At 40.7% G+C, this 25,295-nt stretch overlaps 2 protein-coding genes across 3 annotated transcripts in view; one reads left to right on the top strand and one right to left on the bottom strand.

Annotated features, from left to right (window-relative positions):
* The first annotated feature begins 7,008 nt into the window (after positions 1 to 7,008).
* On the top strand, positions 7,009 to 21,679 carry LOC116994041 (galectin-8-like). 2 transcript variants are annotated; one of them, XM_033055434.1, is made up of 10 exons: positions 7,009 to 7,101; positions 8,896 to 9,105; positions 12,849 to 12,937; positions 13,526 to 13,736; positions 14,385 to 14,501; positions 16,169 to 16,225; positions 16,304 to 16,330; positions 17,624 to 17,712; positions 19,981 to 20,146; positions 20,604 to 21,679. In XM_033055434.1, the coding sequence occupies exons 2-10, from the start codon at positions 8,992 to 8,994 to the stop codon at positions 20,751 to 20,753; spliced, it is 1,020 nt and encodes a 339-aa protein (XP_032911325.1). In that variant the 5' UTR covers positions 7,009 to 7,101; positions 8,896 to 8,991; the 3' UTR covers positions 20,754 to 21,679. The 2 variants fall into 2 exon arrangements, with proteins under 2 accessions (XP_032911325.1, XP_032911326.1); XM_033055435.1 differs by lacking the exon at positions 16,169 to 16,225.
* A 1,219-nt stretch (positions 21,680 to 22,898) lies between these two features.
* Positions 22,899 to 25,295, bottom strand: part of LOC116994040 (HEAT repeat-containing protein 1-like) — a 35,286-nt gene continuing 32,889 nt past the window's right edge. The window contains exons 42-45 of the mRNA XM_033055432.2: positions 24,742 to 24,896; positions 24,236 to 24,394; positions 23,520 to 23,628; positions 22,899 to 23,134 (exon numbers count right to left, since the gene is read on the bottom strand). Of these exons, the coding sequence (XP_032911323.1) occupies positions 23,046 to 23,134; positions 23,520 to 23,628; positions 24,236 to 24,394; positions 24,742 to 24,896 (512 nt within the window). The 3' untranslated portion in view covers positions 22,899 to 23,045. The remainder of the gene's footprint in view (positions 23,135 to 23,519; positions 23,629 to 24,235; positions 24,395 to 24,741; positions 24,897 to 25,295) is intronic.

Genomic DNA, 25,295 nt, shown 5'->3' on the forward strand with positions numbered 1-25,295 from the left:
TACTTTGCAAATAATCTTCTGTCTTGAGTTAGATGCTCTAGATTCAGCTTTGGGGACTGTTGCTGCTGCTTTCAGTTCCTGCAGAGGCATCCACTGCCGATGTGCAAATAGCTCATATTGCAGTTTGTCCAACATAATTCCCATACCTTGGGCTGACTGCATACCTGATTTAGGATCATATGTCAGTGTGTTAAGTTGTTCTTCTAAATGGTGAGTGCTGGCATGTGTGCACACAGCTTTCTCCTCCATAACATACCACAGTATATCTGTGTGATATTATAATATGCTGTCCTTTGATAGATCCAGAGCAGCTAGGAGCTGGAATCCTCGCCTAAGAATCAGAATGCGAATATGAAACGATGCAGTAGCATTCCTGAATCAACATGTTCAACTGACATCTACCCCTTTTCTTGATTTCTGGGTAAAACTTGTAAATTTTTGAGGAAACTCTGTTGTTTTGTGAAGATGAGTTTGATCCCTTGAAGCTCTTCAAAAGTCAATGTCAGATGCAGGAGTTCATGTGAAATGGAAATAAAGCTGCTTCTGAGAATTCATAGGTGGATTCTGTATAAATTCATCTCTGAAGGTTGAAAATGTTAGCCTTAAACTTCACCATACACTGGATTACTCATTACTATACTTGAAATACTTTTTTCCTCTTTTATGGCATGAGTGGAGATGTACACACTCTTTTTTTAGTTTTATATCTTTTTGCTAGATATTGGTTCTGAGTGTTCAATTTATCCTTATGTCTTCTGTTATAATGTGTACTATTTTTAGAAGAAATATAGTTGTCAATGTTTGACTTTATTGTATTTGTTTTTATTACAAGTAGGAAAACAGCTGTTTTTGTTCTCACAAGTCACCTTGGAATTTCTGAACTATCAACTAATCATTCTGTGTAAAAAATGCCTTATAAATTAAATAATGGCACCTTAAAGCACTTACATTTGCAACACATACCATTGTTGAAGAAAGGAAGATGTGTTTTTTTAATCATTTCCATATGGAAATGAGTCAATTTTGATAAGATGATGAACAAAATTATTTATCTAGAAACTTGTAGCTGGTTTACTGACTAAGAGAGGTATGAAACCTGTATGGGGTGAACTTTTCCTGAATTCATAACCAATCTGATACCAAACACTAAAAAGGCTCTACTAGGCTATCAGTTTTGTTCTATTATATCCTTCTCCTATTCCTGTATAAGACCTGCTCTCCCTTCAGGGATTTCCAGTTTTTTGCCTGCTGTCTCTGTGCCTGCAGGATGATCAGTGGCCTTTGCCACCCATTTTAGCTTCTATGAAGCTGGCCAAACCACTGTATTACTTCATTCCCGAAAGCTTATCTAAGATCTAATGAGCTTAATAACTGTTCTTCAATGACAAAGTTACAGTGCTGTGCTCCAGGAGAACCTAGTTTTTCTGTGCAGACAACTATGGGGTATCCCCAGCAAAATGGTGACAGGGTCCAGTTCCTGTACTCTCTGCAAGCACTTCCATTGTATCTGTGGAGAGGAATGCAGGATGGGTTTGGGATTGTCCTTTGGAACCAGAAAGGATAGGTGTAGTCAGCATGATCCCAGATGCTTGCTTCGAAATAACTTGTACAGAAACTGTAAGCCAAAGGTTCTTCCTGAATCAGTACTGAAAAATGGAGAGCTGCAGCTTGGCCTGGCCAGTGCTTTGTGCAAGAGACTGCATATTTTTCACTATCTCAAAAGGCCTCCCACAGTTCCAAGTCAAGCTGTCAGCAAGAGCAAAGAAATGTAAATTGTGCCTTATGGCTCTTTAAGATAGGGTAGCACTCTTGATTTGTGGCCAGACATAGCTGGAAATTATTTGTCAGACAGCAGAATCATGTAAACAAGGTCAAAGAAAGTGCATTCATAATAACTTAAAGAGCAGCCTACTTGTGTAATTTTTGCAGCAGATCATGTTCTTCTGTCCATGAAGGCAATTAGTTATTCATAACTACTTTCAATATATATTGTATATTTTAAATTTTGACTCAGTTTTGGACAGAAGGCAGAGCACCATTAAATGAGGATGTGAGCTTGTTGCCTGTTTTGGCAGAAGAGTGCTTTTCCTAGTCCCTGAGTTCAGCTAGTCTTGATTCCATGGCTATGGTCAGTTGGCCTTAAGTGGATAGGGAAGGTATGGATCCACTGGTCCGACAGGCTGAATATCAGCCGCGTTAAAGGAACTTACTTTGAGAGGTGCAGTCTGCAGTATTTGCCTGCATTTTGGCCAAGGACTGGGACTGATTCCATCTTACAAGAAACAGAAGGCAAAGAGAAGTTGACAGCCTTGGGAAAGGGTTGCTGTACCCTCTGTCGGGGGCAGAGGGGCAATTAACAGCTGGGCATGCTTACTAGCTTGATCTCTGTATTTTGCCTTTGTAAAACAGTAATTCTTGTTTTCAAAGGCAGGTCGTTTAGGAAATGTATATTTGTAATTGTGGTAATGAGAGTTGCCTGAGATTCTTAAATGAGAAATAGCAGCACAAGTAATAATAAATGTGTTCTGTGTATCTATGTACAGCAAAGGATGGATACACAGCTTTACATATTGACGTGAAATTCTTTTTTGATTATGAGTTTGCTTCAAAATTACCAATACTTAATTTGGGAATATTTTTTTTTTGTCTCAAAAAATAACTGAAGTTTCATGTTGTTGATGATATAAAACATAATTTACATAACTAAAAAGTACCTTAACAGAAAGAGCCTGGATAAGAAAGGGGCACCCAAATCCTTACAGTAGTAAAAGTATATTGAGTCTAAGCTGAGAATTTGTTTTTGTCTTTGCACCCAGTAAATGTGAGCTTCCCCTACTTCATTCACAATCCCATGAAGAGTTTTTTTGGCATTTTTTTAGTCCTTATTTATTTTTGTCTCTGCTTTCTTTGAAGCTTAGAAGTTCTCAAAGGTCTATGAAAAGCCTGATCCTCTCTAACCATCAGGAAACACCTACCATCTCGTGGTGAGAGGTGATACTACAGGCCTTGCACTTCTCCCTTGAAAATGCAGGAGAGCTGAGGGCAGATAAACTCATCTGTAACTGCAGAAACTCACCAGGGATATCCAAGAGCAACTGCAATGAGGATGATAAAGGTGGAGTTCTAGGGATCTTGGGTTTGATCACAGTTTGGAAAACATCTCGCAGTCTTTCTCTTTGCACAGATGTGTGACATTTCCTGGTTTTTATCTCCCCACATAGGCAGGGATTGAATCACTGTGTGCAGATCGTGGCACAACCGCCTGGGGGTGGAGATTGTGGCGAGGTGTGCAGACAGGGCAAGCACAGGCACAGGTTTGCTCTCCTATCTATTGCAACGCAAATGAAGCAGTGATCCTGACTACTTCAAGAAACCTAAAGTGTCACTGATTTAAGAAAGAAGGGGTGAGTATGTTTTAAGGGTTATATGACCTATAATTGGCTTTCAAAAGGTCTAGTAACTTCTTGTTTGTCCTTTGGCCCTCATATCTATTCTCCATCTTGTTTGTTCTTACGCTTCTCTTCAACATTATGCTTTAAAAAGCATACATTGCAACAAAAAATAGAATACTTGTTAGTTCCTGAAGCAGTTGTAGCATTTTAAGCTTTTGAATCTGTTAGCCCATTTTAAAAACCGTGACTTTTTGTTTTGTTTCCTGTAATTTGTAAGCTTTAAACGGAAAACTGGAAGATCTGAATGATCGCTGAAGCAAAAGAGTGACATATCAAGGAAGAGTTATGGAAGGCTACTGACTAACTTGTAGCTAAGTAAAAGCTGAACCAGCTGGGCTGTCAACTGACATTTTAATGTTGGTCTACCAAGAGGTGGTGACTTGTCCTCTTTGAGTCTAAAACCTTTCAAAGAAGCTAGGGGAATCATTTCCATCAGAAAATGCTGTAATGCACAAACAGCTCTACTAAAACTACAGAAGACACAGCAATGTCAGTCTTTTGAGATCATATTAAGTTCTTGAACACAAAGTGTCTGCTGAACAGTCCAGTGTGCTAGAGGCTTTACCTCTGTGGCCTGTAGTACTCTATAAACTAGGGAAAAATTAGTTATTCTGGTACAACAACAATGTAAAAAAATCAGCTGAGGGTAACTTCCATGGGCAGGTTTCTTAATGGAGACTAGTGTTTATTTGTGTCAAGTCTAGGGAATTCCATTATTGATGGAAATTTTATAATTTAAACTGTGCATAAAATACCAGGCCAAAGAAGTGTGACTATGTTTTCACCTTGACTTTGGACCATGGCTTGCTACCCTGAGAAACACAGGTTACAGGCTTGACATGAAGGACAGGGGAGGCAGGTAAAATTTCTTAGGGTAACAGGGTCCTCGATGACAGCTACTTTATGGGCAAGAATAGCTGCTATATTTGCTTCAGCTGAAATTGGCTGCATCTGTCTTGACAAAGCATTTCTATTTTTCCAGCAAGCAAAATTTTGCTGGAACATGAAAAGTCTCTGCTGACAGGATTACACATACTCCCAGAAATGGTTGAGTGCACATCAAATTTAAAAGAAAATGACTGAATTAGGACTTGGACTGTGGAAATAAGGGAAGACTGTTATTTGCTGTCAGGACTGCGATTAGTAAATGGTGCTAAAAATAGCAGTCACAAGAAATCAGCATGAGAGTAATAGTCTATGTACAAAGCAACAGCACTGTTGCACAAAGCTGCTGAAGCTGCAACCCAACTGACTCATTGTAAATGCTGCATCAGGTTTGGGAGCTGAAATAGGGACTTTCCTATTTCAAAAATTTCATAAACTGCCTATGACTCAGCCTAAAATCATGTTAACCAAACAGCTGTTCTGCTTTAGTAAGGAACTGGTGCATAATTCAAATCACTGTATTTCCTTTGGATTATTTCTTCTCAAAAGTAGAAGAGCCCTGAGCAAGAAGTAGTAAAACTTTATTTTCTGTTCTAGAAACACTTCCAATTATTTCTCTTCCTTTCAGCATGATGTTTTTTTATTCCAACCTTTTAACATATTTTCTGTCTTTGCTGTTTGACCTGGACTTTCACATCTGCTTTGAGGTTGCAGTCTAATACTGACAACTGAGTAGAACTAAGTGGTAGGTCAGGCTCTGGACCTTTTATTTGTTCTCTTTTTAAGTAGTGCTGTGGAATTATGTAGAACAGTTGAATAGCAGGCTTTTTGGAAGCACCTGACTACACACAATAGTTGTCAGTCCTCTTTCACAGCTGTGCATGATTCTAAGGTACCTTTCCCCAGACAATCTGCTTTGCTGCTTTTTTATCTGAGTATCTCATTTCTGCAGTTCTCCTCAAAAGAAGTGTTATCATAGCATTTTGTGAATGAATTCTTCAAATCTTATATAGCTGAGCTATTAAAGCATCAATCCTACAATTATTAGCAGAACTCTAGCAAGTAGCCATGATTTAACATGGGGCTTTTGTGTTGGTTAATTGTGGAATAGAAGACTGGATATTATCTAGCTAAGATACTGTAGTGGTCTTTGTGACAAATGGCTGAATTCTGTAGGGAATTCTAAATTCACTATAGCCACCTACACTGCTTTTTGCAAGGCAAAGAAATACTGAATGCCTTTAATTTGAGATGGTGATTCAAGCTTGTGAGCCTTTTATATTGCTCTCTTTATTTTTGTGCTCATCTTTTCTCCATCCAGCATATTTACAGGGGGAACCTGAAGCAGTGCTTCTCTGAGCAGATTGTTGTTACTTATGAGCTGTAAAATTGCAAGGAACTTCATTTGCCTTCCTGCTTACTAGACCAAAACTGCCAAAATCACTCTTAGTGGGGCCTACAAGGGAACAGGAGGATGGAAGCATGGCCTTGGGGTGGTGTTTTTAAGACTGGGTTGGGTCTAACATTTCCAGGTTTCAGAAACATAAAGGTTTTGGGGCAGTGAATGATCCAGTGTGAGCTTTGAAACTGTGGTCTGGTCACAGAGATGACCATGGTCATTATGGGTCACTGGAGACCCTGGAGAACTGGGCAGAGAGAAATCTGGTGAGGTTTAACAAGGGCCAGTGCAGGGTCCTGCACCTGGGGAGGAGTAAGCCCAAGTACCAGCACAGGCTGGGGACTGATCTACTGGAGAGCAGCTTAGCAGAGAAGGACCTGGGAGTGCTGGTGGGTGAAAGATGATCATGAGATGGCAGTGCCCTTGCAGCCAGGAGGGCCAATAGCATCCTGGGGAAGAGTGTGGCCAGCAGGCTGAGGGAGGTGATCCTGCCCCTGCTCTGCCCTACAGAGGCCACATCTGGAGTGCTGTGTCCAGCTGAGAGAAAAGGAGCTCCTGGAGAGGGTCCAGTGGAGGCCACAAAGATGGAGTCTGGGATCTCTCTTATGAGGAGAGACTGTGGGACCTGGGCCCACTTAGTCTGGAGAAGGCTGAGACAATATCTCATTAATGCACAGAAATATCTCAAAGGTGAGTTAAAGAGGGTGGTGCCAAATTCTTTTCAGTGGTGCCAGTGGCAGGGTGAGGAGCAATGGCCATAAACTAAACCCCAAGAACATAAGGGGGAAGCTTCTTCACACTGAGGGTGGCAGAGCCCAGGGAGGTCGTGCAGTCTTCTTGTCTGGAGACCTTCAAACCCCATCTGTATGCATTCCTGTGTCACCTGCTCGAGGTGACCCTGCCTTCGCGGGGGGGCTGATCACCAGAGGGTTGGAAAGGACCTAACAATTCTGTGTCTCTGTGCGCGATGTGCCTTGTCAGGAGACGGGGCTGCGCTGTAACACGGGACCTTCAGAGGAAGTGCAACACACATAGGAAGCGAACGTTTCGCAGGGCAAGGAGAGCAATGCCCCTGACAAGGTGCAATGCCCCTGACAAGGTGCAAGCCCAGCCCCGGGCAGCCACACAGCCGCCTCAGCCCAAGCCCGCCGCTGCAGGGGCACGCGCCTGCGCGCGCCGGGGCCAGCAGGCTGCGCAGGGCACGCGCCACAGCCCCGCGCGGGCGGCGCCGCGGTGACGTCACCGCGGTGAGGGGCGGGAGCGGGAGCGGGACCGGGACCGGGAGCGGCGGCGATGGAGGCAGCGCCGGGCGGGCGCGTCCCGCGGGTGTGCGGGCGCTGCTGATCGCCGCGGTGCGTCCTGCAGGTAAGAGACGAAGCGGAGAACGCAGGGACACGGCCCCTGCCCGCCCCTGTGCGTGTCGGGCAGAGAGGCTGCTCCCGGCGGGGCTGTGGGGAGCCGGGAGTGCCTCGTTTCGCTGTAAGGCTGAAGTGTCCTTCCAGTGTTCGGGAGTGTTTGGTTTATAGCGGGGACGGGGGACACGGGACACCGCCCGCACATTGTACTTTAATTGCTTGCGGATATCCAGAAAGCGTCTCGGTCATTTTCTCTGCAGAAGCCTTGTTCGCACTGGTACAAAATCTCGCTTTATGTGTAAGGACTGGCCGGAGTTACCCTCACGAAGGTAACTCATAAAGGACACATTTTCTCTGTGTCGCAGTGGGAAGGCTGCTTATTGGCATTTATGGTTTCCTGTTTGTGGGAGGTATTTCCTGCCCCTTTCGGTGTGAGAGGTGACAGGGCAGCTTGTGTGTCCCCGTTCTCTAAGCGGAGCCAGGGAACCTTAACCTGCCGTGTTGCAGATCTGGTGTTACACGTACAGTGGTTCTGCCAGAAGGATACGGGAGAGCTTTGCAGTTGCGTGTCCTGCTTTTCACAGACAGAGCCTGAGAGTCAGCTTTCCTTCATGGTTGTGACCTTGTTGATAAAATACTAACAGACAAACAAGAGAACCCTTAACTCACCACTTTGTCATAGTGCCACCTGGTCTGCCAAGATCCTGTGCCAGGATCCTGTCCTAGTAGGATCTAGGTTGCTGTTGCACGCCCAGGAAGTTCGAAGAGCAGGCTGCTGGGTTGTGGCTTTCATTTTCTTGGGGTCTGCTGTTGGACTGTACAACGGTAAAGGCAAAATTGTTGTTTGATTTGGTCTTTATTTTCTCCTTTTAAAAATGAAATCAATAAAATTTGCCTGCACAGGCAAAAGTGAATTTATGGTAGTATCCCTTGAGAAGGGCAAAATAGTTGTGCAATATTGGCACCTTGTGTTCTCTGACAGGACCTTCTCTGTATTGTGTTCTAGGTAGTGGTCTTAAGTGGGTGAGTTAATACTCATCTGATCCAAATCTTCAACAAGATAAGCCAGATGTTGCAAAATGGAGGCCACAGACCTTGGGGTTTTGGTTTTGTGTTGTTTTGTAGTTTTTTCTGGTTTTTTTTTTCTTCTTCTTCATAACCTTGCTTCCTGTTGACACTAAATAATGTGTCTAGAGCCCTCACCTTTGACTTTTTCTCTGTCTGCATGTCATCACCACACAGCTTTACATGCTACCTTTTTTTTCCAGAATATGCCAGAAATAATACTTAGTAGTTTCATTTGGGCCCTGGATTTTGGTCGCTTTGTTAAAGGATTTACTAAAGAAGTTGCAGTGTAGCTGAGCATACTTACAACCTTTATTTCTTACTAATATTGTGCATATAGTTATAGTTTTACAAACTCCTGTAATTACTTGCAGAGTTCAGGTATTGTATGTGTTGGAGGAAGAAATATAGAACATCCTCTGTTTCTTTCTTTGTTTTTGCCTAGTATTTCTTATCTTAATGTAAGATAAAGGTGGAAAAGGCAAGGTCACCTGCTAAGGCTTGTCTGCCGTGGGAAATCTGGGGATACCAGACTGCTGCTGACATTGTTTAGCAGTGTGGCATCTCAGTGCTTTAAGCAAGCCTTTTAATTTCATATTTCAAAACTCCAGCAGATTTACTGGAAAAATGTTTGCATCATTTCTTGTGCTATTTATAGTTGTACCTTAGAGGATTTCACTTTATGTTGTGTGGCCTTGTTTCCCTTTAATTTTATTTTTTTTTTTTTTTTTTTATAAAGGGATCCCTCCTTTGGTGTTGCCTGATCAGTGAGTTCTTTACATACACTCCAGCAGTGACCACACAGAACTGACAAACTTCAGCTGGAGGAGAGAAGATGACATCCTTGGGTGCACCACAGAATGAAATGCATAAACTGACCTTGGATACACTACAAAAAGAAATAAGTGAACTGTCCTTGGACACATCACAGCGGAAAATCAGTAACCCGGTAACTCCTCTGTCTTGCCAACCATGTCTGCCTTGGGAAATGGGGCTTTGCTGTTTTATGCCAGTAGTACTGTTTTGCACAGTGAGGGATGCCACCGAGAGCTCTGCATCACTCAGGTATTTGAGGGAGAATGTCACAGGTGACATGAAGAGCTGATTGTGTTTAGAAATTGTGCTGTAAACAAATGGACAGGACTTCCAAACGAGGACAGACTTTCAGCCTTGAAGGACAATATTGTTTCATGTACAGCTAATGTAGATATCTGGCTTTTTTGCAGAATGTGCTGGAAAGTATGATAAGAAGTGTTTTCACTTCTTATTCTCTGTAAACATGGGTTGTGCCTGGCAGCTCTTCTGAAGTGTTTATTTTGTGGTGCCTGTAGCTTCAGTCCAAACAACTAAACTTGGAATCCTTTTTCATAGTTCATATCTTAATTCATAATAAATCTCGTTTTCTGAGGAAGACTTGAGCTGACATGATTCAGCAGTTGTGAAGACTGGATTTTGTTTGCCTAGCTCCGAGTCTGGAAACTTTCTCTGAAAAATTCTAGCATTCTCATGGTCTGTGACAGCAGCCTGACTTTGGCTTACCCTAAAGGGGTGACCTGAAGCTGTGTCTTCAATTGTGTCTTAAAAAATTTATTTCATTTGAACCTGTAGGAAATAGTGTTTTTACCATTGTGTGCACTTTAAAAGTACTAAATCTGTAAAGTGTTTATGGAGAATGTACAGTAACACAGACCTGCACAGGACTTCCTTATCTATTGGAGCTTTGCACTGTCACTCTCTTGGGCCCTCAGTGAATCTGATTGTTTATTCCCAGTGTATGGTCACTGCTTACAAAGTGAATAGGATTAGGGAGGAGGGGGGAGTAGTTTCAACCTCCTTCATGAGAACCTAGCTGGAAGAGGAAGGAAAGCTCTGTGATTAACTAGAAGGTGGAAGGACTGAAGTGCAAAAGGACAGGGAGGATGGAAGTTAGTAGATGGAGATCTTGGTGGGAAAGGAGATGTGAAGAGAAGGATTAGGAGTTGTTTAGGACAAATGAGTAGTGTCAGAAAGAGACTAAAAGTCGGGCAAAATTGGGCAGCTGCGAGGGCACTGATCAGTATGATGCGTGAAAAGACTTAGCAGGAGAATTCAAATAGAGCTTAGGGGTCAAGAGCCTATTGTGGAAAAAAGAATGAGTATTTGGGATGGGAATATGGAGGCAGAGTTAGGAAAGATTTTGCTGATGACTTTGGGGCAGCCTCCAGACAAGGCAGTGAGCAGCCTGCCCTATCTGCCCTTGCTTTGGGCAAGGCATTTTGTCAGAGAGACCACACAGAGGTGTCTTCCAACTTCTGTAGCAGGGCAGTCTATGAAAATGTCATTGTTTCAATACGTTGTTCCATTAGCAGCAGAACTTCATAGCTTTATTACAGGTTTGAGTACTGAGATGTATTTCTTCATTACTATACTGTTCTCAAGCATGCAGAAAATCTACTTTCCTCCTTGATGCTCTTTACTCCACTCATCTGACAAGAAATTATGTCATGTCCCATCTGGTGGGGGAGCTGTCTGTTATCCACCATGCTGGATAAAAGCTTTTATCATAGTCCTTTCCTCTGTAAGACCGTAATCTCTCATCTTGTTTTATGACAACTGGCATTTTCTTTTAGGAAGAACATAATCTTTGAGACCTTTCAAACTCAGTTGACATTGATCAGTTGGCTTTAGAGCTATGTCTTGGAGGTGTGGAAGAAAGGCAGGATGATGGTAGATCATGTCATGTGACAAATACTGTTCTTAATAAATGAGGAAAAAGAAGTAGAAGAGCATCTTGAAACATGAGGAAATTACAGGCACATTCTCTGATGACAAAGTCTCATTAAGTCTGCAGCATTGCACACAGAAAATGCTCTATTATAGTCTTGTAGGTTCCACATCTGAGCTTCTGAAGAGTTGATGGGACACCTTTTCTTTTAAATAAATGCATCCTTTTGAATATAAATAAGTGCTTTTGCCACAGTTCCTTTTCAGTAGAACTTGACTTCACTGAAGCTGGTTGAGTCCCAGTATCCCTGACCTGTGTGTGCTTCTTCGGTTTGTCTTTGGAGACTGAACCTGTAACTTATTACGTTATTGCAATAGAGCTACTGCCCCCCAGGAGCAGAGTGTAAAACTGAGAACAATCAAGATACACTCTTTCTTTTTTATTATTTCTGTTCTTATTGTTTGAATAAAAAATATCTTCTGGTGTGCAGCTTGTATTTTAAGGAACCAAGTAATTGCCAGTAAGCAAAGGGGTTTCACTTTTCTTTCACTTTTTAATGTCACATTTTGGTCTTCTTCTACTGCACCTGCTAAAGCCAATAAAAATGATGAGACTTAACCTGACAATTTGCTGGAAAAGCAAGTTCCATTTTTTTTCTTGATGCAGAAGATGACTCTGAATTAGTTTTTATGCAGTGGGTGAGTAGCTGAGAAGGAAAGTGGAGAGTGGGCAGAAAAGGAAGTGTGTCTACTGGCAGAAATGGTCAACACTCTGGATTTAAGCAATTTCTGTTGTCATTCCTTTTTTCTCACAGATTAACAAAAATATGTGTCAGTAAACATATATCCTTTTCTTATCTTCCTGTTTCATGCAATGATCTATATATTTTATAAATAAAAGTCTCAACTTGTTGTTTTATGGTCCAATATCCCATTCAAGAGTAGTAATTCCAATGTGTTTGTTATTTGTTGTTAAATTACTGAAGCTCTTGTTTGCAGTTGATGTTTCATTTCAAAGGCATCCTAAAATCTTACAAACTACCAGAACAAACTTTGGGAAATTTTTCTGTCAGTTAACCAGAATAAAAGCAACATTTTCTACTATTTGCTTCCTTTTTTAATGTGAAGCACGTCGCACATCTGATGAGATGTAGACCTACTGCTTTGCTTTTGGACCAGGCACCTGGGAACTTCTACAGTTTAATGTTGAGGTGCTTCCTATCCCTTCCTGAAATGCTGGATGATCAGGGTAGGGCTTCTGTGCACGTCTGAGTCTTTGCCAGGGAGCTCTGCCAAGGTGTTTGGGGCTTTTATCTTAGCTGACATATCCCTCCCTATGGCTTAACAACTTTCACCATGCTGTCATTTCAGTTCAGTGTAACATCCATATGTTACCTTCTCCAGCTATTGATAAGGAAGAAAAGATAGTGAAGCTTAGGGCCAGACTGCATGCTGTAGGTGCCATAAAATCCAAGACTCCTGAACAGGGCTATTTCAGTGTACTTTGCAGTTCTAAGCTCATTAGGATGAGGTATTTTGTTGTGTTTGTGTAGGTTTTACTAAGAAGACACTCCTCCTGTCACTCCTCCTGTCATTGTTTTCCTAATGGAGCAAGAACAAGCAAAAAGGCAGCTCCTGTAGTCTGGAGTCAGGGGAGTTGTGGAAGTTGCCTCCTGGTACCAGCAAGGGGCTGATAATAGTCAGCCCTTGGGAATGACCTAATTTGAAGTGAATCGTCTCTATATTTTATGAATAGTGAGGCAATAAAGTACTACAATTCTTCATTTGAGAGCTAAGAATGGAGGATGAAAAATTTATTTTTAATTTTATCTGAAAAACTTGTTTTTCATAGGAGAAAGTATGCAAGGTTTTCCCTTCCTGTTGTGGTTTCTTTTATATTAAAAGCTATTTGTGTTTCTTTTAATGTTGTAGATCATCATATAATTAAGAATTAGAATACTAATTTTTTTTTGGTGTTCTCTCTTCTAGATCATTCCATATGTTGGGACAATACATGGTGGCCTTGTTCCTGGAGAGCAGATTGTGATACATGGGAGTGTTCCTGATGATGCAGACAGGTAGAGGCTCTGTTGTCATGTTTTGCAGTGTCACCATATGAGCAAGAATGTAATGGATGAAATGTGTCCAGGGGTCCTATTTAGGAAGGCACACAAAGGCTTGATTTAAATCCTTGTGATAGCGTCAGATTGAATGCAGGCTTAAAGGGTAATCTGAGACTAACTAAATTGATAACTGAATATGTTGTGTGTAGGAATTATCTTAATCTGGTGTAAGGGGGTATGGACTGGTGCTTGTGCCCAGTGAGGTGGTTCTCTTCCCTGAATTATCCAAGGTTCATCTGATACATTCTGTTGAAGGTGGTGATAGGGAAGGTGGTGAACACAGTAAGCGTTTATATTATATGAATGATGACCATTAAATAAATTTAAACATTTATATTCACTGCAGTAGATCATGGGAGAACCTTTTATAGTTGTGTAGGAAGAGAGGAGGACAAATGTTTGTTTGAGGACTTTTTCTTATCCAGTGACATTCATTGTGTCTGCCTGTTCTGGGGCTCCACAGTAAAACACAAATGTACCGAGCCTTTAGGTGAGTTCTTGAGAGACTGAGCTGAATGTGGTTTGTTGTATTTTTATGATTAGGTTCCAGGTGGATTTACAGTGTGGCAGCAGCATAAAACCTCGAGCTGATGTGGCGTTCCATTTCAACCCCCGTTTCAGAAGGTCTGGCTGCATTGTTTGCAACACACTGGAGAGGGAGAAATGGGGTTGGGAGGAGATCACTTATGAGATGCCCTTTGAGAAAGGAGAGTCATTTAAGATTGTCATCATGATTTTAAAGGATAAATTCCAGGTGAGTCTGGGTTGATTCTTCAGCTGCAGCCACTGTCAGGCCAACAAAGTAGAGGTATTTTGTATAATTGAAATAAATACTGGAAGTCTAGATGTCTCTGTTAGCTAGGTGCAGTCTAACTACAGAAGAGTTTAGAGCTTTTCTTTAAAGAGATGCTAATTAAATCAGACCTTTAATTTTGGATGAGTAGACAAGGAACTTCCTGCCATAATTAATACCTACTCCACCCTTCCCTCTGTGTGTGCAAAGGGCTAATCTTGGGATAGACTTGTGCTGTGTCCAGTGTAAGACAGTCTTTTTGGAGGGGGCATGTGAGGTGTTTTTGTCTTGCTCTGTTAAACTGCAATAATAGATTCTATTACATTGGTAATACTACATCGGTAAATGATCAGGTGTTAGAAACAAACGTGTGAAGTGCAAATTTTAGTGTAGGCAAATTAATCTCCCTCATAGTGATGGAGAGACTGAATCATGGATGAGCTTAACTTAGTTGATGTGAGATTTCTAGGACACTCCTAGAAGTGTTTTGTACCAAATTGTTTCTGTGCCAAACCAGTGTAAACCAGAGATCTGTGCATACAAGTCGATACGTGGCTGGTGTAATGTATGTTTAACACAGTTTTTCTGTTTTCTTTCCTGTCTCTTTAGGTGTCTGTAAACAAAAAGCACTTGCTGCTCTACAACCACAGAATTAGTCTTGAAAAAATAGATACTCTTGGAATATATGGCAAAGTGAAGATCAAAACCATAGAGTTTATTTCTCAAGTAAGTTGTATAGATAGCTGACTTGTTTGATTCATTTCCTCTGTCTGGCTAAACTGCGTAGGGGGATTTGGTGAAAAGGAAGGAAGGAGAAGCAGCTACACAGTCCAGTGTTAGTAATGAGATTTTGGGTTCCCCACATTTCAGCATGTGACTCTCATGAGGATTTCTGTCTTCCTGTTTTAGTCTTGCAGTTACGGGCAGGAAAGTGACAAAAGTTTATGGCTTACAAAGTTGACAGGACAGGCAGTATAAGAATTGATTGGATACTTAGTCTAAGAGTGGATTAGACTTTCCAAATATTGCAGGGGCTCCAGAATGAACTCTTGAGTATTCATGCTTCTAAGTGACAAGTTTAGTCATGTCTGTAATTTTTTGCTTGGCTTTGAAGTGCCAAGGTCAGCCACAGCTGGAGCCCCTGGTGCACATTGCCCTGTTTTTCCTGCTTAACTGACTGAGTTGTAGAATGAAGTCAGAAGTGTACATCTGTGGGGATGAGAAGAGGTATTCTTTCTCAGATTTTGTAGCTTGACTTGCACATGGACCAAACTGCAGTGAATCCAAAGTGAAGGCTATGCTGTGCCTCCTCTCAGCTGCCAGTTCTGCTGCTGATAGTAAACTAACAGAGGATTTTTCCCTATGCAGAAGGAGAGATCCGTTTGTTCTGGAAGTGTTAGACTTTTAGAACAGAAACTGAAAGTCTCTTCAGTGCAGTCTTCACTGCATTGTGGACAAAGCTTTTGACTCTTGCTGCCAAATACCAGGTCTAACTCAGGTCAACAGATAATAATTGTTTTGGTTGGTGGCAAAGCTAAGCATAACGAAGTCTAAGCTTTAAACATAGGTCTGCTATGTTTAAAGATCATTTGCAGGGCTGGTAAACAGATTTTCATGGGTCCCATCACTTGGCCTTGGGCATGTTGCCAGAATAATATTCCTGCAAAAGCTGTCTGCATCCTGATCTTGGAGGACTGACTCCAAGAAGAGCTTGAGGGCAAGCAGGTGCTGTAAGTTGGTTTCTGACCCAAGTACAAAACATACACTTAGTTCAATCTGTGGCTGCTGATGCTGTATGCTTTGTGGAAGGAAGGAATGGAGAAAGGTGATTTCCTTTTAGTCTTTGCTTCTGATACACTTTTCTGAGGAGGAAGTTGGAGGTTTGTATTGAAATAAATGGCCTGAAGACACAGTCTTCTAGGGCTAAGCTGGAACTGTCTCTGGCATGGCCATGTTGCTCACCTGTCCTTCCCATGAGAAGGGACAAGGTTGTAGAGGGCTGCTTAGAATCCCAAGAACTCTGCTGTGTGGACTTGCCATGCTGGTATTTCTGCCCCAGTGAGGAATACTCTGTGGGTATCCTGAGATTCTGAGGGCTTGACAGTACTCTGACTGTTTAATAAAGATTCAAATTGTAATGAGGTGATGTTCAGAAATCTTGATTTGGCTTTAGCAGTTGATCTTCAGAACTTTTCTGTAGTTTGTAGGGGTTTCTACATTTTCTATAGGGGTAGGTTTATAGGAGTTTCTGTCTATTTCAGTGACATAACCCTAGATTTCCATCTTAATAGTTTACCATTTAACGCATGATGATCCTTACATTGTTCTAAACCAACTTTATGCTAAAGTTACGTGATGTTAGCAATGACACCTCAATATCTCTCTTTCTGCAGTCTTTACAAGGCTCTCAGCCATCGTCTCTAGGAGTAACAAAGATAAGCACAGAAAATGTACGTATGTTTGTACAAGGTTGAATGAATCTCCTTGTTGTCTGATAAGCTAGATAATGTTCTTTTCTTCTCTTGTAGGGGGAAATGCCAAATGGTTCACAATTGGTAAGTGTTTCCTGTAGATTTGTGGCAAATGTAGAATTAAAAAAAATCAAAAATACTTGAGTCATTCATGAAAAGATATGCACAAAAGACAAGAAGAAAGGAATTGACAGTCAGCTGGAGAAGGATGATCAGTGAGGTTTTGTAGAGGGTAATGTTCTTCTCTGCTGCTAGTACAGATGAGACTAGTGTTTAATCATTTAGAAAACCCAAAAGATAAACACAGCATCCACAACAGTAAGCAAAGAAATTAAAGGTGAAGTATCTGAAGGTTTAAAGGACCAAGTTATATTCAAATTTTTTTCTCAAATAGGCATACTTTGTTTTCTCTGCCTTAGAGAATACCTGCAAAGCAAAAGTATTCTGCAGTCATATTATGTTAACATGTGTGGAGCCTGTCTGCTACATCTTCCTCTTGCTGACAGATCCCTGTGTACACTTTAGGTAGCTGCAATGCAATGCAAGCATTGCAGCCTAGGTATGGAACTTGCACCCAGCTGACATGGAGTATAAATTGAGTGAGTGCTCATCTTTTTGCAAAAACCTGTGCAAGTAGACTGTGTTCATACTGGAGCAAGGATACTCAAACTGAAAAGAGGTTGAAGGCAGGAATATATACAAATAGAATTTGTGGAGAAGGTGAAGTTGCAGTGAGTGCCCTAATTTTAGATGCTTTGTTACTTGACAGCAAAAACATAAAAGTGAAGTGCATTCCCTTCTTTTCCCTCGTAAAAATTACTTCTAACACAATGAAAAATAAGACTAATAAAGTACTTGCACTGTCTATCATTATGAACTGCTCCCAGGAGGATAGAACATTTCATGACTCTAGTTCTAGTACTTGTGTGATCATGGGACAGCAACACACCTTAGCATGAGTCTTTAAAGCAAGACTGATAATGCCAGAGATGAGAAGTCAGGCATAAGTCTGAATAATTATGTGATATGAATTTAAACTATTTCAGGGAGCTTCATGCTTTTTTCTTCTTTTTTTTTTCTTTCCCTTTCTTCCCCTCCTTAGTGGTGGCAGAAGTAGTTGTAAATAAATTTTGTTTTGAACCCAAGGTGGTAGTAGTCTCAATTAAAACCCAATACATTGATGTATTCATCATAGTGTAAGTTTTCCACTATAGTATTAGGATCTCACAGTATACTGGTAGGAATAACTTTACCTGTAAGTGCAGATTTGCAATTGTAGGCCAGAATTTCTTCCTGCCATAGTAAAGCTCAGCTTGTATAAAAAGAAGTGAAAAAAGTAAGTCACAGTCAAAATTTTTACTGTGGATGTACTTTCAGAGTGTTCCTTATGTTGAGAAACTTGATACTGCGCTTTATCGAGGATGCACAATTGCCATTAAAGGAGAAGTGAAGAAAAACCCAAAGAGGTATGTGTTACTGATTTTTCTGTTATTTAACTGAGGTGCTCTTGAGAATGAGTAGGTTTTTCCATTGCCTCTGTATATCCTTACTCACATGCAACTTTGCATCTGGAATCATCTGAAACTACAGTGCAGTTTCCTCAGGAAGCAGCAGGATTACCGCTTCAGAGAGGACTTAAAAAAGCAACTCTGTTGTGAAAAGTGAAGGTAAAACCTGAGTGTCTAACCTACTAAATCTGTGTCGTTCACAAATTTGTATGTTTGTTCAGGGCTTTCCATTGTGCAGGAAGTGTGAGCAAATGTACTGTACAGAGAGAGCTTTTATTCTAGGGAGATCCAAGAGTAAGGATCTGGCAGAAATAGGTGAAATGTAAATGAGGCAAGTTGCTGGTGTGCTCAAATGCTGCATGTTATAATATTTCTCTGAAAAACCTGCTTGGTGTCAGCATGCCTAACTGACAATAACTGTGTTATGAAAGTGGTGAACTGAGTGATTAAGAAGGATGGAGCACCTCTTCTAAGAGGAAAGGCCAAGAGAACTGGGATTATTCAGCCTGGGGAAAAAAGTGCTTCAAGAAGACTTAATTGTGGCTTTCCAGTACATGAAGGGTGCCTATAGGAAACATAGAGTGAGACTATTTAGAAGAGCATGTAGTGACAGGCAAGGGGAATGGCTTCCAACTGAGAGTAGGTTTAGGTTAGATATGAGAAAGAAATTCATTACTGTGAAGGTAGTGAGACATTGGAACAGGATTCTCAGAGAAACTGTAGATGCCCCATGTCTGGCAGTGTTTAAGGCCAGGTTGGCTGGGGCCCTGAGAAACCAGGTTTGATGAAAAGTGTCCCTGCTTATGGTAGGGTGGTTGGAACAAGATGAGCTTTAAGGTCCCTCCCAATCCAGGCTGTTCTGTGATAGGAGAGTCTGAGCAATAATTTTGATAGCAAATTAGGAACAAAGGGTTGCACAGAGCACATGAAATGAAGCTCGGGGAGTAGGGGAGCACGACACACTGAAAATAGAGCTGAGCAAATGTCTGTGCTTCAGCATGCCCTTTACTTGAAGGGTGGTTTTGACTCTGCAAAAACATGCCTAAAAATGAAGCAATTAATGATAAATAAAAGTGATGAGAAGCATGTTTTCACATTGTGTGTGTATTGCACTCCTGCCTCTTTAGGGCATGTTTCTTCCCTGCAGCTGAACAGCATTCAGAGTTCATACTGGAATCCAAGGTCTGGAATCCTTATCCGCAAAGTTTGGATGGACTTCAGATTGAATAGGATAATTAATACTTAAAGAGTAGCATTTCTTTTTCTTCTTGTGCCTTGAAAAGTTTATTAGCACTTTTCAAGTGCTGAATGTGCTCAGATGTGTATAAGCATGAAGAGGCTTTTGGCTGTTAAAGCATGCACATTGTCTGGTTTTTATGTTTATGCTTTTAAACCTATATATTTATATAGAGTTTATAAGTTATTTCATGTCTTTTGCTCAGTTCACACAGCTGTAGATGCTGCTTTTTCTTGGTGAAAAAGAGAACATCACGGCTTGAAAGTGTTGCAGTATTTCCTATCTGGACTGAGTAATTCTAACAGCTGGAGCTAATTTGGATGGGGAGGGAATATTTTTTTTCTTCAAATGCAGTTAAGGTCTTTGCCACAGGTTGGAGCATTCATTTGAATTTGAATGACTGTTCCCTCCTATCACTCTTCTCCAGAGCTCCCCTTTAGTGTTTGGTGGGCATGTCCGAAATGGCAGAGTATTCACTCAGCCTGGGCAAAACAATATTTTGTATGCATGGCATGCCAGCAGTCTTAAATGCATGGAAAGAATCCTTGAACTTTTCCTTAGCGTCCAACCAGTTTGTTGGCAGAAAGAATATGATGTCTTTAGGTAAAACAAAGCCTCCCACTCTGAATTGCCTGAGTGGAAGAGGTGGGGGAGCAGGCAGCTCCGTATGTTCCTGTGAGAATGCTCTTTCCTAGTGCAGTAGGGGAGCAGCTCTTGGCTCAACAGCTCCTTGCTGAGACATGCAGAAAGCTGTGAGTGATGAAGTGGATCTAGCAGAGTCATGTCCTACCTTTGCTGCCTCCAGCAAAGGTTTCTATGCAGAGGAGACAAGTGCATCTGGCTGCCTGCCTGTTTGGTTCTTCAGGTGAATCACAGTCCTGGCTCCCCAACAGCCTGAGTATTGGCTGAGGACTTGGTAAATGGCATTGACTGCTACTGTCATATCTGTAAACCCTTGATCCAGTAAACTTTAAAAAAATATCTTCCAGCTTTGCTATAAATTTGAGACCAAGTGGATCAAAGGACATTGCTTTACATCTGAATCCCCGAATGAAAAATAAAGTATTTGTAAGAAACTCCTACCTTCATGACAGCTGGGGAGAAGAAGAAAAGGAAGTTGCTAGCTTCCCTTTCAGTCCAGGGATGTACTTTGAGGTAAGATTAACTGAAAGAGTATCAAACTGAAAAATCTGCCAAATGGATTAACACTGATGCTTAAATGTCCTATTACTAATACAGATTTAAATAAAACTGCTATTCCCTTATTTCATGTCTTGAAAATCCTTGGGATTAAATGGGACCATAGAGAGCAGAGATTTGTCTCTATTTAATAACAGTTTTAAGTAGTTGCAAAAATTCAACCTGTGCTAAGAGCAAATTTAAATTAAATTGAGTTGGACATGATGATCCTTATGGGTTCCTTGCAATTTAAGTTATTCTATGCTTCTGTGAATTTTAGTGATGCCCCATTTTTGTTTTTAAATGTTGCTTTTGCATGAAACATTCTCTGTTAACAGAAATGCACCTTGCCCAGGTCTATGCTAGGTCATGAGATTGTTTTTCACATCTTACCTGAGCTTAAATCTTAACAGTTTCTCTTCTTACTTTCCAGCTGATTATTTTCTGTGATGACTACCAGTTCAAAGTTGCTATTAATGGTGTTCACACTCTGGAGTACAAGTATCGTTTTAAACAACTTGAAAAGATCAATATGTTGGAAGTCACAGGAGATGTTCACTTGTTGGAAGTGAGGAGCTGGTAGTTCTTTTCAACCAGTACTAAAAGAATTTAACCTCTTTTAATGACAGTGCCTCCTTGTCAAGTACAAACAGGTGCTGACTCATGCTGAGCCTGCCTTTGATCTATCTAGGCTTTTGCATTTGCCTCTCTGAATTAGGCAATTATCAGAAATGCTAACTGCAAATTTAGATCCTTCTCTAGTTTACAGTTTCCTGGCAAGCTAAGTCAGTGTTTGCTCAGATAAATCTCCTGTATTACTGAACCTAGCAATATGAAAATGCTGCATCATACTGTGTCTAACAACTGCACTCTGTATGTTTAAGTTAAACTACCATTTGGCATTCCTTGATATGATCCTTTCAATATGGTGAATTAGAAATGAGACTGGAGTAGGATCCAAAGATACAGTTATCCACCTCCAAAGGGATGTTTATAGTTTATTTAAGAGAGAACTACAGATTTATAATTTTCTATATCTTAAATTATGTTAGCACATATAACCTTTACAGTGAGGCTGAATTAAGCAAACAGTTGACCCCTTACTTCTGGCAAAGGGCAAAGAGTTTGATATTGCCTCTTAGCCTGCTGCTGCAGTAGCACCTTCTCTGACACCTATGGTTATGTCACCTCCTGCTTACAAGGGCCCAAGATCTCTAGCCTTTAGTTTTCCAAAGTGAAACATGGGGAATTGATTTAGCTGGTTTCAATTACATGAACTTCTGAAAACTTGTTTGATCTGAAGTGGCTCCTAACTGGTTTAAGAGTCCTTAGGGTCTGAAGAGGATGTTTGTGGGTTTCATTTTTAAAATATGTCTGAATCCAGGTAGTCCAGGTAGGGTTTCAGTTGAAATGGTACTCAACTACTCAGCAGTGGACTTGAGAATGGATCTTTTTTCAGTCTTGTATTAAAATACTATCTATGGGAAATTAAACTGTTCCTATTCAGTTTTCTGTACAAATGTCAGTCTTTTTATATTCTTTCTAAAAATAAGTTATTTCTGGTTGTCAATATATGCCTGAAGGATCCCTGCATATCTTAAGACTGCTAAAACTGAATAAATTTCCATAATAAGATGTACAGTAAAGACTTAAAAGACCAGATTTAATGTATAAAAAGCATCAATAAAAGCATTTGTGGACTCTGCTTTTTTCCAAGTGTAGCTAAGTAGCTATGATCCCTTTATCTTGCTTTGTTTTGTTATTGTCTTACCAGTATCTTCAAGTTGGCAAAGTGACTTTCAGAGAACTGGACTGGAGAGCCATTTCTACATCAAGGAACTAGTGATCCACAGAGCAGTTAACCTGAGCAGGCACTAGGGCTGGGCTGTGGCTGTGCTGGGGTGGGCTTCAGGACAGCGTTGTGTTGTTCTGTACGTATCCCTTGGCTGCAGGATAAACTGATGGGAACACAGAAGCTGGTAGGCAGCTCCTAATGGCACTAACACCACTTGTGTGTCCTTGCCTTTAGCTAAGAGTTCAGCAGATGTTCTCATGGGAATATCCTTTCTGTTTGACAACAGACACAATTAAGAGTTTTAAGAAAATCCTGTAAAAGCTTGATGTGGAAATCTTTCCACATATGGGATCTATATGTCCTGCTGCACCCAACTGGGTGTATTCCCAGCACCCAGTGGGATGTAAGATTATTCCCTGTATAGTGTCAGTTCTACCCTGTTGCATTTTAAACCCTATTTTACAGAGTCTGAGTTCCTTTCTTAGTACCAGTGTAATGAACCAGCACCTCGTGGTGCAAAACAAGTAGTAATTTTTTGGGTAAATTCATTATCATAGCAAGCAATTTATTCTTGAACTTCAGCAAATTAGTAACAGTTTTAAAGACTGTAAAACAGATTTACTTCCTACATGAATCATAGTTTTTTGGAACTTCTTTTTCAGTATTTTCAGTGGGTATACTTTTTACTTCCCTACAGCTGACAGAAAAAAACAGATTCTCAGGATTGCAGTGCATTGGTGCAGTGAGGACCATGCTTGAAGCATGAGAGCCCCTCCACTGGGACAATAACTGTATAGCCCAAGCACAGTGGAATTCAGTGAGTCTCACATGTTGTCACTCAGGATTTGTTCATAGCCTGTGTCCAGTTTCCCAGTGTTAAGAAAAGAGCAATTAAGGAAAAGTTAAAAGAAAAGTTCCCAGTCCATCCAGAAATTATAAAGCCAGATTCTTAAAATATTTTATTAAAAAGTTAAAATCTTGTCTCTGATAAAAATTGTTATGACAGTTTGCCTATAACACCTGAATGTGTGAAGCTAATGCTTCACATTCCGACAAAATTTGAAAACAAAGGGCATAAACTTAGAAGTAGCTTTGGAGTGGTTCTCCCAAAATTACTTCCAGTTGTTGAATTGTCTTCTGACACTGCTGTTCAACTTCTTCACATTCATCTAGAAAAAGAAATTAAGCAGGAATTAAGTAGAGCAGTGACTATAAGGCTACCTGAGAAAGGCTTCATCACTCATCTAGGCTAGAACCATTCTCAAACACCATATATGAAATTATTAGTCAGAAATATTTTGTCACTGAACTAGGCAAACTCTTTCTACTAATACTGATCTAAAACTTGTACATGGGGAGATGTGCACAGGCTACGAAACACTGTAATTTACCAATGTAATTTAACTGAACTTCATGAGTGTGTTTGACATAATCCATTTTAGTTTGCATTTTGCACAGTATACAAATTCGTAAGATTTACAGCAGTTGTAACAATGAGCCTATCTGAATCTTTGAAGTAAGTCACCCTTCACTAATGCTGGTATAGAACATTACCTTCCATAAGCTCAGCTAAGAATGGAATAGATTCTGGTAGCAGGACCAGGTAGTTCTCCTTCAGTTTTTGCGCAACTTCTATCAAAGCAAGCAGGGCGGCAAATCGGACCTAAACCAAAACAATTACATAAGGAAATAAACATTACAGTATAGTTCCCTGGTTTCCTGCACCCCTACATTCTTTCCATTCATTATAAGGTTATAATCTTTCATTACTGAAGGGGGCTAATTTTGAACTAATTTAAATATTAACATCTGTGTTAACATGACGGCAAATAAAAAAACAGGTTGCAAGAAGCAGGTAATGTTGCTGGAAGTCTTGATGTCTTTAACCTGCCAGTTGGAGAGTCTTGACAAAACTCTATGAACAGGTCTGAAAGCTGATAACTGTCTGCCAGTTACCCTAAAGAGCCCCTGTCTTTGTACAGAATCAATTATCTCTTATTCCAACTGATACCAAATAATCAAAAAGCCCAAACCCCACAGTATGAAGGACATTGGAATATTGACTGCTTACAGCGAGAGCAGAAGAACATATTGCACCCATCTCTACAACTTGGGAGTACTGTGGTACAGTACCAGTATTTTAATTTAGGCTAGTATTTCAGCAATGACTTGGTTAATTCACTTCTGATTTTCACTTCTGATTTTGGGGGCACTGTTCCCATTTTTTAGCGCGACAAAGAAAACCAGTTCAAATTCTGACAGTTCCCAACCTTAGGAGAATTGTGCCGTGTCTTTAGCAGGATCTGGTAGTTCAGTGGTTTCCAAAGAGAATCATCTGCCATTGCCACTGAAAACTGAGCTATGCAGGGTATCAAGTGTGCTGTCACTCTTTCCTGGAACTTCTCATCTCCTCCAAGTACATTTTCTAGCTGTGGAAGTAAAACAGATCCAGGCTCAGATAAACCCAGCCAAAAACACTTCCAGCTTTGGCTTTCAAGAATTAAGTCAAAGCTCATCAGTGGGAGTGCACTGGTCTGCAAGAACTCAATAACATGCATTAACCTTATAGGATGAAAACATTTAAACAAAGGACTAAAATAAATAAATAAATCAGTAATTCAGAGCCTTAGGCAAAGAAATCAATATTGTCTGTGATCCAAAGGCAATGAACTAATCCCTTCCTTTTTCTGAAAGGGGAGGACTGATATCTGATTTATTTTTTTTTAGCTATGGAAAAAAAATAAGCTATGAATTGTTTTTATGGACTTGTCAATACCTGATCGACCAGAGGCTGCATCAAGGTTTCTGCTCTTTCTTTACTCAGGAACTTCTGTGTGTCAAACAGGAAAAGCTTGTGCAGACAGTCCACAGTGAACTGCAACAGTAGACAGCTCTTTTCTGTGTTATTGTCAGAGTCAAAGAAAGCTTCATCTACACACCGGCCAAGGAGAAGAAAAAAAACATCATCAACAGAATGAAAACACAAAACTTCCCCCCACAGGATGGGCAAATAGTTTCCCATAGAAACTAATGTCTATTTTTGCCCAAGAAAGCACAGGAGTCTGAATACACTAGGTAGCATGTAAAAGAAGTCAATGAATGAAAAAGAGAAAAGTAAAAAGAGAAACAAATCTCCCTCTTTCTACACAATTTCATACTCAAGGAACTCACTGGGACTGACATGGAAAATTTTCATGTGGTCTCAACATTGTAATAGCAGCCCCATGGCCATGGATGAAAAATGTCCTTTGGTTCCATCAGAGAAAGATTTCTCATTTACCAGAGGAAGTAAATAGAGAGAAATTATGTGTGCTGTGAAATAAATCCTGC

This window comes from Catharus ustulatus, chromosome 3 (assembly GCF_009819885.2).
Source record: "Catharus ustulatus isolate bCatUst1 chromosome 3, bCatUst1.pri.v2, whole genome shotgun sequence".
Classification (NCBI taxonomy): domain Eukaryota; kingdom Metazoa; phylum Chordata; class Aves; order Passeriformes; family Turdidae; genus Catharus; species Catharus ustulatus.

Coding starts and splice junctions, on each gene's coding strand:
- LOC116994041 (XM_033055434.1), top strand. CDS start 8,992: ATGACATCCTTGGGTGCACCACAGAATGAAATGCATAAACTGACCTTG. Junction 16,331..17,623: donor TGCCAAATGGTTCACAATTG/GTAAGTGTTTCC, acceptor ATGTACTTTCAG/AGTGTTCCTTATGTTGAGAA. Junction 20,147..20,603: donor GTCCAGGGATGTACTTTGAG/GTAAGATTAACT, acceptor CTTACTTTCCAG/CTGATTATTTTCTGTGATGA.